This window comes from Teleopsis dalmanni, chromosome 2 (assembly GCF_002237135.1).
Source record: "Teleopsis dalmanni isolate 2A chromosome 2, ASM223713v2, whole genome shotgun sequence".
NCBI classification, from domain to species: Eukaryota; Metazoa; Arthropoda; class Insecta; order Diptera; family Diopsidae; genus Teleopsis; species Teleopsis dalmanni.
In genome coordinates this window covers 240,563,521-240,574,172 of record NC_051847.1, presented here as the reverse complement: position 1 = coordinate 240,574,172, position 10,652 = coordinate 240,563,521, and the positions used below count along the sequence as shown (strand labels likewise).

The 10,652-nt window shown below is 27.9% G+C and overlaps 1 protein-coding gene across 1 annotated transcript; it reads right to left on the bottom strand.

Annotated features, from left to right (window-relative positions):
- Positions 1-5,693: 5,693 nt before the first annotated feature.
- On the bottom strand, positions 5,694-7,581 carry LOC119684019 (protein late bloomer-like). The gene is made up of 5 exons (XM_038097949.1): positions 7,432-7,581; positions 7,206-7,364; positions 6,982-7,140; positions 5,984-6,166; positions 5,694-5,920 (listed from the first exon to the last, which is right to left on the bottom strand). Exons 1-5 carry the CDS (start codon positions 7,498-7,500, stop codon positions 5,849-5,851), a joined length of 642 nt encoding a protein of 213 aa, XP_037953877.1. The 5' UTR covers positions 7,501-7,581; the 3' UTR covers positions 5,694-5,848.
- Between the last annotated feature and the right edge of the window lie 3,071 nt (positions 7,582-10,652).

Sequence of the window (10,652 nt, the reverse complement as noted above, 5' to 3'; positions counted from 1 at the left end):
TAAAAGTATTTTGTGTTATTTATTATTGAATTATTTAACTTTTATTTAATTATAAATATTAAATAATAAAAAAAGGTGTCCCATTTTAATTAAAAATGTAAGGATTATTCCATATAATTTACTTGAAATGAGATTTTCTTTGAATTAATGGGTTTCAGAATCTTGAATTTGAGTCTTCAGATTTTTTACACTTTCTGTGAAAGAAATAATGTACAGAAAATTTAAAATATATTTATAGTGGAATAACTTTCAACCATTCTATGAACATTAAAACTAATTGTGTTACTTTTTTTTCAACATTTTAAAAATATTTATGAATTTATTTACACATTAAACGTTAGCGCTTCTAGAGTTCTATAAATTATTCTTTGGGTCTATTCATTATAATTATTTAATTGATATCATCATATGTAAGCAGTGATTTAAAAAATATTCAGCTAAAATAATCGTAGTTACAATTGTTGTATTTGTCTAATAAAAACTAATAGTAAACACTATTTTTATCAGTGTTTAGTCATGTTTAATATAATGTACGAATTCGTCAATCTAATAATCGTATGTAAATCATGGGTTATAAAATTTATTAGGTTCGAACATACTAACTTTTATACCTGAAAATAATTAGTAAACTTCACCACTAAATAGTGTTTAATAATGTTTGATATGACATAAAAATTAATGAATTGAAAAAATTTTTTTTTTGAAAATTATAACACGAATTTATAACATAAGAGAAACCTCTCTTTAACAGTAGTACAAGAATTAGGCGTAGAACAACTCAATTGACAGAATATATCTACTAATACTTGAATTGAACTAAATTGTACTAGATTAATACCATTCAAGCAACTAATCGATAAAAAAATTAATACTTTGTATTTCGGACTACTAGAAATTCTAGAAATGTCCAATGGCGGCGGCCTAATAACAAAACAATATAACTAGACATTTTTTAACTGTTATAAACGTAATATTTAATATGAGTTTTCACACACATTACGAACCTATTATACTAGTTTTCTAAAAATAGGCGATAAATAATTTATATATTGAGCTTTGCTAACGTTCTTAGAAATTCTTAACAATAATATACCAAAAAAAGAATGTACATTTGAAAAGTTAGTATAATATATTACTGGGGTGGTAATATATTCTGAGCCCCTACGTAAATCCGCCATTGCTTATAATGTATCTAATACTTATTAATGTATTTAAAAATGAAATTGATGATTTGATTGTATGTACCATTATTTCGGTTTTTATTACACATATTAAGAATGAAGGAAAAAACTTAATAAGATATTCGAAACTTTAAGAAATCATAACAGTGCTATAAACCCTCCGTAATTTATTAGTAAATCTAAATTTCACTGTAAGGTAAATGATAGATAAAAACAAAATATTTAACTTCAGTGAATAAATATGTGAAAAACAGGAATCTTTTGTTTTAAGGTTCCTCCTTAAAGAATTCTTTATATTTCTCAAACGATTTATAACGAAATTGGCTAGACATCACTATAAAAGCAGTGTTAATAAACTTTTTACTAATACATTATATATATAATTTCTTATAAATTTAATGTTATAACATAACATTTGTTGCTAAGTTCTAAAATCCTTTGATCTGTAATTTGTTGTTAATTTCCTACTAATTTGATTATCTTATTGTGCTTAATATTTATGCTATTCATCTAAATATTTTCTAGACTCAAATGATTAACTTCAAATTTATTATAAGATTTGTTGTAACTTCAAATTATATAGTTATAAATGTGAAAAACAGAAATTTTTGGTATATCAATCATATATTTTATATACCATTGTATTTGTATTAATTACATACGATGGCTATCGATTGTTTTGTTTAATTCCAAGGACATTTTCTATAACACTAGGTAATATTACAACTATTTAATAATTATTAAACTCATTTAGTTGATATTCTGTTTATACTTAGTTTAGTTGATATTTAACAAATATGAAAGAAATTTTATATAAGTTTTTGCCTTTAACAATTGTTTTGTTATAATTGGTTATTACTATTCTATAACGTTACTTTGTTTTCATTGAATTACGATATTAAAAACAAAATATAAATCTCAAAAAAAAATTAATTAATAGTTAGCTATATTTTCGTAATAGTTAATAATGTTTGAAACTTTATCATTTACTAAGTAAATAACAAGCAAACAAAATATAAAAAAAAACTAAACTTTACTTATATATAATTATTAAAATTTATATATAAATTTTTGAATATGTCTATAAATCTGCGTTGTTTAATTCTAATTAATGCATAAACTATTGTTAATTTGAGCAAATACTTAATGATAATATATACATATAATTTACATGTTCTTAATTTGCAGCAACAACTTAAATACAAATAACATATATATTTATAATATATATATAATATATTTAACAGTTATAACTTATCTGTCGCAAGTGTTCTAAACTGAAATAATCGATTAAATGTGTTGAATAAAAATTAAAATACAAAACCACACAATACAATACATAAGAAATAATAATGATAGCAAAAGGAATATGTAAAATGATAAATATTAAAATATAATTGTTAATCTAAAAAAATTATTTGTTTGTTTTATTTAAAAACCGATTGAAGAAGATTGACAATATAGTAACTTCTTGTTCATAATCTTTTCCCACTAAAATATTTTTGTTGTCATATGAACCAGTAGATAAAGTGATCACATTATATTCATATAATTTTTAAAGATTTTTGCTTTATCATAGTCATAAAATAATTTTTTTTTTTTGTTATTGCGGAGAGAAGGTTTAAAAATACCTAACGCATCGTCACTATGTCGTCATAATAGTGGTATACTCAGTTTACACGGACTAAAAACAATCCACCTCATGTACCAGACCGTTTCTATCCTGGAACTTTATTGGGAATACTTCAGGAATTTGGTTTTTCTTCGTTAGCCTGCGTCCAGGCCACGCTTAGGTTTATTTGTTTTTCTTTTTTTTAAATTGTCCATTTTCTAGATCATATTTTTTCCGTTTGAGTATTATCGTAACAAATCGGTCTATGGCGGTCCAGTTTTCTTCAGATAGCATCATTTTTGTTGAGATATTTTCGACGTTTATTTCACCGATCATTGTTTCAAGTGATGTTTTTACGGTGTTGCATCTGTTGCATTTAAAGATGGTGTGCTCAGCGTTGTCTTCGTCTGCATATCCTATATGAGGTATTTTTGAAAATAATAATAATAAGATATACAATTACAGGACATACAGATACTTTTATAAATATACTGAATCTATTTGAGCTACTAAGTATTCAACGAATTGAACTTACAATACTTAATATAATTTAAAAATTTGGATTAATGGGTGATGTTAACAGTCCAAAAAATCGTATAGATGAATATCAGGTATAAATAATAAGATGGTTTCTCATGGCTTATAGACCATAAACCTTTGCATTCTGATATATAATGTTCAGTTGATCCAAAACTTTAAATCAAATCATTTTTGTATACAAATTTTGTAGATTGGGCTTTAGCGCAAGTTGAGAAAGATTTATTACTTCATGAAAAGATCAACTTCAGCGAAACAGATGTTTTTTAGTTTCTAGCTATTTATTTAAGCAACGATTTATGCAATAAATCATCTTGGTCTGGTCTATACTCTGAAAAGATGTTCGGATCTTTTTTTTTTGATTAGTCTAACTTTCGTACTATATTACAGTATTAATATTTGTTTTTTATTAGCAATCTCTTTTGTTTGCAAATTCAAATTTTGATCAAACAATAACATATGCTTCCTTTTTTATTTGTATTGCAACTTTGAACAATAGCTGAACAAAACTGAAGCGTTTTTTTTCTTATTTTGTTCCAACTTCTGCAAGATGGGTTTGAGGGTCTTGTAGCTGAAACACTTGGGACTCATAAGTTAAGCCAAAAGAGGCAAAAGTTTGGCAGAATTTTGTAATTCTTTTGCAAAAATTGCATACGAGTACTTACTCAAGGGAACCGTCAAAACTTAAAGTTGGTTTGGAGAAGATAAAAAGTTTTGTTCATATAATTTTATACAAACTCAGTTTCTGTAAAAATTCAACTTTAATATGTTCTCGAAATTACACTATTTCAGCCGTAATTTTTTCTTTCAGAATAGCAAACAAATACTCCTAACTTACAAAAAAGAACATGTAAAGCAACAACAATGCTCTTAAAATCTTAATAGTTAGGTTTTACTGGCAAAAATTTTTTACATCTTAAGTTTTAGTGCAGCCAAATTCAAAAAAAGTTTATTATTCGTTAAAATTATGTCAATATTTCATATACTAATTAATTCAAACACATAAATAAATAAATTTTAATATATAACATAAAAATGCTAGCCATTGCCGTTATAATATTTATTTTGTTTTATTTTATTTAAATTAATTAGTTTTTATTGTTTACAATTTTTTTATGAATACAATATGATACCCAACACAACAAAAAACAAGCATTTAACATGTTATAAAAGTGATGCCAATTTGTTTCAACCAGACTTAACGCTGTTTTTTTTACAACTCTGAAAGAAAAAATTAAGGCTATTGAAACTTGATTGTCATATATATCATATACTCACCCTGACAACGATAGTCGGTGTGTAAAGGGCGCTTTATGGGTAGCTTATTACAAAAAATATGGCAACACTGGAATTAATAAATGGGAAATATTTCATTAATTTGGAACATTAACTTTAAACTCAAAAAATTAAAAACTTTTAACGACATGTGTAACGTGGAGTAACAATTTTTATTGAATAAAACTATAGAAATATGTTTATTTGAATAAATAGGAATTAATGTTGGTCTTTTAGTTTTTTTTTTGTGTATAATTGAGTTTGTCAACCGTTAAACATTCCACTGTTAGGTAAAGCAAAAAAGTTGGGTGTCGTCGTTTCCTCCTCGCCAAACAAAAATGGCGCAACAATAGCATCAATTGTATAGCAAATCTTATAAAAATATTTTCTAAACTTTTGATTGTTCAAATTTACAAATATTTTAGGTTAATTCTGTATTTTCAAAATAATCCTTAGGAGCGCGTTATTATCATTAAAAACTCAATGGTGTCAAATTAACCCTTAAATGTTAATTTTTTTTTTTAACTTTACGTATCTCCAATAATATTGAAAATTAATTCCTTTTCCAATAATCTTAATTGTATGTATTTCCGTAATAATTATGTACTGATTTATAGGTAGATATGCCCAACTAAAATATGTAGCCATAGTTGTGACTTAGGGAAATAAAAGAAAGATGTCGCATGTCGTCCAAAAATCTACTCAAATAAGTGCAGCCAAAGATATATATTGTCTCATTGCAGAACATATTAACGTGTTTAGAATATAGTACATAAACTAGGACTCAGTTCAATAATCACATATTTAATATTATCGTGCATATCGTATTTAAAGTGATATAAGAACATATTTTGAAGTTTTTTAATGTGAGTTCTTTTGAAACTCTTTTTTTACCCAAAAGAAAGTATATACTTACTCGCATTTGGTCAGTTGGGTCATCTTCTCGAAATGCATATAGCTTACAAATTTAAAAATTTCTTTCTCGAACTTATAAAAATTGTTTACAATTGAGAGACACTGACTCCTGAAGGTTATAAAGGTATTAGAACTTCTTACTTCCATGACAGAAAGAAAACATTACAAAATTGTTAAATGTTAAAAAATATGTTTTTATTCCAAATATATTAAACTTTAAAAAACGTGTGATCACATTAATCCATATCAAAGTGTATTTAGTCTTGAAAAGTGTTTTTGGAACTGCAAAAAAGTTTGAAAAATATTCACAAAAAGATTAAATGCTGAATTAAATGCCGTCTTCAAAATATTTCATATGAAAATATTTTGCCATAAATATGGTTACCACAAACGCGAAAGTCTATATTAAAAAAAACTTATTAATATTAATTGCATGCTTGAACAATATTTTTTCAATACGTACATTTGTTACTATCATTAAGTGTTCACCAAACTCAGATATATAAAAATATTCTAAACACCAGTCAAGATATTGGTCTAAACAACCTTGTCCGTAATATTGAAATTCTGATTGGTTACAGGAAGCTGGCACATCACGTTGCAACAAACGGTAGTCCATTTCACCGTATTTGCCGCAACAACGGAACTATAAAAAACAAAAATAAGATTAAAATTTCAAAATATTGCCATTAATTATTATACTTCTTTTAGAAAATGGATTACTAGCTCCGTAGATAAACAAAATAACTAATATGTAAAATAAATATCAATATAAATGTCACATTGTTTATCATTTTGTAAAAGCAGCCAAACAATATATGGGGCGATGTTAAAAAATATGGACCGCGTCATATTTCATAATATAAAGACGATCCTTTAGGGTAAATTAAGAACAACCAACTTTATGTGATACATCAAAAGTATATGAATATGTATCTCTGAGAGGGTTATATAAGACTCACCCGAATCCGAACCAATATTTCATAATGTAAAGGGAGCTCCAAGTATTACTAGCTCTCCTAATTGCGATAAATCGATACCGAAAGCATGTGGCATGCGTATATGGATTCATTATTGTGTAACAATTACTTCTAACGCGATGACATTTTATACATTAAAATTATTTAACATAAATATTTATTTTTTTGAATTTCATTTAAATCGTTAGTTTTAATAAAGTTCATGAAGTACTCCTTTTACCTCAGTTTTCGTAATTACGGCTAGGTCCATTTATTTATTTATTTATTTATTTATTTCAATTTAAAAATATTTTTAATTAATCTTTTTCTTTTCTTACGTTTGAATTTAGTTAGCAAAGATTTTAGCATATTATATTATATTATCAGTCTCTGACCTAACAATTTTAGTATATTATATAAAACACATTCATCCTATTATTTCCAAAATGCATATAGTTGAGTTCATTCTTCTTTTGTATACACAAAGACAGTTAATGCTCACCTCTGATTGAAAATCATCCATGCTTCCAGGCTTTTCCACTTCAGCTCGCCAGTGTTTGTTGACAACATCGCCTGCTTTCAGATCTATATCCACTTCGTCACAAACATAAGTAAGGCTCAACATTTGGAAACACAACATCACATATATAACTGCACCGAGCTATTAAGGAAATCGTATCCGTTAATAAATCTTTGAAGTCAAATTAATACTTCAGTTATAGTTACCACAACTGTTAGGCCAAAATTTTCAAGTTTAAAAGTGTACATAGTGAAGATCGCAATACAAAACGTAAGCACCCATACTATAATCAAATAAACACCATAAACTATGTTCTCATGATGTAATGTCACAACAATAATAAAGATGAGGACACATAAGGAGATCTATTTTTATAGATTTAAATATTTTTAGAATTGCTTTAACATTTCTCATTACAGAATTGATACTTACAAACCATATAAGAATAATTAGGATAAACAATCCCGTCAATCCCCCTTCATCTTCATCAATATCAACCATTTTTCACTACTGAAAAGAATGCTTAAAACATATTATTTCTTCTTGTACGTTTTACCGTACTTATATTAATTATTTATTCTTTGTCCAGAATGAAATAAAAATGATATTAGCTTTTTGAATAAAATAAAAATGACATTAGCCAATTTACATGTTTTCTTGCGTGGCCAGCTCCTATCATTTTTAACATGGACGAGTATCATGTATGTTGCCACATCATGTATATAGAAATTTTCCGGTTGGAGTATAATATTACCATTATTAAGCCTTTTTTTTGTAAGCATATCGCAAAAAAATAACTGTTTATTTTAAAAATAACGTATGTATCAACAACATTGCTGACTTATTTAGTCCAACTTCTTTGAAACCGCGTAACTAATAAGCAGTTCAAATTGTATGGTTGCCAAGACTAAAAATTCATCTATTGTGAACGACTTTTGGAAGTACCTACGAAATTTCCAGTTAACTGTCAACGAATGATTTCGTTAGTTATTCGTATGTCATTGTTGATAACAATTACGTTACTTTTATTTTATTATTTTACTGTTAAAAGTCACGAATATTCAAATTTTATTCATAATTATGTAAAAAAAAAATATTTTTCCCAATAATTACACAGAATTATTATTCCTTTTCGAAATTTTAACTTTAAATTCTATTACGTGTTTTGCACATATAACCCTAACAAAATTTACATTTTATCCAGAGTTGTCATCAGAAGTTGTGCTTATTATATTTGTTATTTTGCGACACGCTTGCAGAAGAAAAAGCCAATTATTATGGGTCTTTATTAACCGTAATACTAGGGACGATCTCTCCATGGAACTACAACTAGCCAGAACAGCGTAGCTCTAAGTAAACGGGAATCAACCGGAATGATATTTGACATTGCCAAAACTAAAATCATCGGTAGCTTCCTGCAAGAAAGGTCCTTCCTTACCAAAATCTACAGCACTCTTTCGTCCGCCCGCACAATAAAAGCAGGTGTACCTCAAAGGTCGCCACTGTCACCCACATTGTTTAATATAGATATATACGGCAGACATTCCCACCTTAAGCCCTGCATCAATGTCGTTTTACGCAGACGACACGTGCTTGATCTACTCTGACCGGGATGCCATAAATGTAAGCAACACCTTACAGGTAAATATAGACCTCATGGTGGAATACTTGCAGAAATGGAAGATTAAAATTAGCAATGACAAAATCAAGGCTATATTCATAACACAAAAGAGAAGGCAGCATCCTCCAAGAGTGACCGTCGGTGACGCTTAGATACTGTGGGAGGAAAGCATAAAATATCTGGGGACCACTTTTGACAATCGGCTCAATTGATATAAACATATGAAATACAAACGGAATGCTGCTCTAAAATTCTACATATTCTAAAGCCGCTGTTTAATAATAATCACTTCAACCTCAAAAATAGAGAGTTACTAGGTATTCTCAAATAATTAGGCCAGCACTACTGTACGGATGTGTTACATACAGCAAAGCCTACATTGCCATAAAGCAATTACAGATAGCACAAAACCTGGCTATAAGAAGACTATTTAAGATTCCATGGTATTTTAGAACAACAGACATACACACAGTTCTAAGGATCGACTCAGTGAAAAAATATATCAGGGACAAACCTCAAACACTTCGGCCAGTAAAGAAAAAAGTGTTACCAACGCAATAAGTGAACTAATATGAGTATTCTTTAGGAATTCCAACGAATATTGCAATCATATTTCAAATATCATATGTAAACAAAAAACCAAACAAAACTGAAAAATTTTATAAATTATAAAATTGGGAAAAAAGAAAAAATTTCAGTGTTTTATTTTGAAATTTCTTACCATTCTTTTTAATTCTGTATTCGTTTTAATTTTCAATTTTATATTAACTATTTATTTTTATGCTAAATGTAATTTGCTTGCATTATGTGCACTTGGTAGATTCCAGCAGTGATGCCAATGTCTCGCTTAGCGAATATAGGCCAGCATGCGTTTTTTGTCACACTTGCGAGCCACCCTAAACGCCTATTCTACAATTTTATATTATATGATCAGACGTGGTTTATTGTTTCAAAATATTAATAAAATAATGCACCAAGTATCACTTAAATTAATACCAAAAATTCCTACTTTATAATCTACATAAAAGTTAGGGGCTTCATAATCTGGTATCGCTAGGGACCAATAAATTTATGCGTGCTTTCGGCTATACAGGTCAACCTTACCTATTCCGTGTTTTTAATGCAGTTGGCTTACGTCTTTCATTTTGGTTTTATTTTGTATTTTTTGTGTAGTTAGCTGGTATTTCTTTACTTGTTTTCTATTTATGTACTTACCTTCTGCTCAAAAAGTATCCGGATTTTGTTGTTTGTTAACTACTCCTTAAGTAATAGACGTTTTTCAAAAATTTGTTATGTTGGTACACCCTTTCTTGACATATGGTACAAATTTGAGCGCCATTTGTCAATTAATTTGTTTACAGTAGCTGTTAATGTGAAACTACCTTAAGTGCATTTAGCGACTTTTAGTATGGAAAATTCTTGTTGTACGCGATTTTTTGACCAAACACGGTACCACTGTCATCGCTCAGACACCATATTCGCCAGATCTGCATCCGTGCGACTTTTTCCTGTTCCCGAAACTCAAAGTACCCCTTCGTGGTAAGCGTTTTGAGTCGATTAAATCGGTAAAAGAGAATTCGCTGAAGGAACTAAAAGCCATACCTTCACGGGCCTACGAAAAGTGTATGGAAGATTTGGTTAAGCGTTGGCATATGTGTATCGCTTCAGAAGAAGCATAAAATAAATTTAGAATAAAATTCAATTTGTGTGTTCTATTTACAAAATCCGGGTACTTTTTGAGCAGATGGTATACATACAACGTTTAGTAACTAATCATTTATTTACAATATCGTGCCATATATACGACATATAGAAAATAAAATAAAACGCATTTTAATTCATTTTCATTAAGTTGCACATAACTGGGAATTTAAACTAACATAAAGTCAATTTATTTCTTGATATTGTAAAAACATTTAGTGAAAAATGTTGGAATCAATAATCCTTTTTTATAAGTATAACAATTTGTTTTTAAATTTATTTACATATTTTCAATATACATTAAGACATAAGTCTATAACAATAAGCTGAT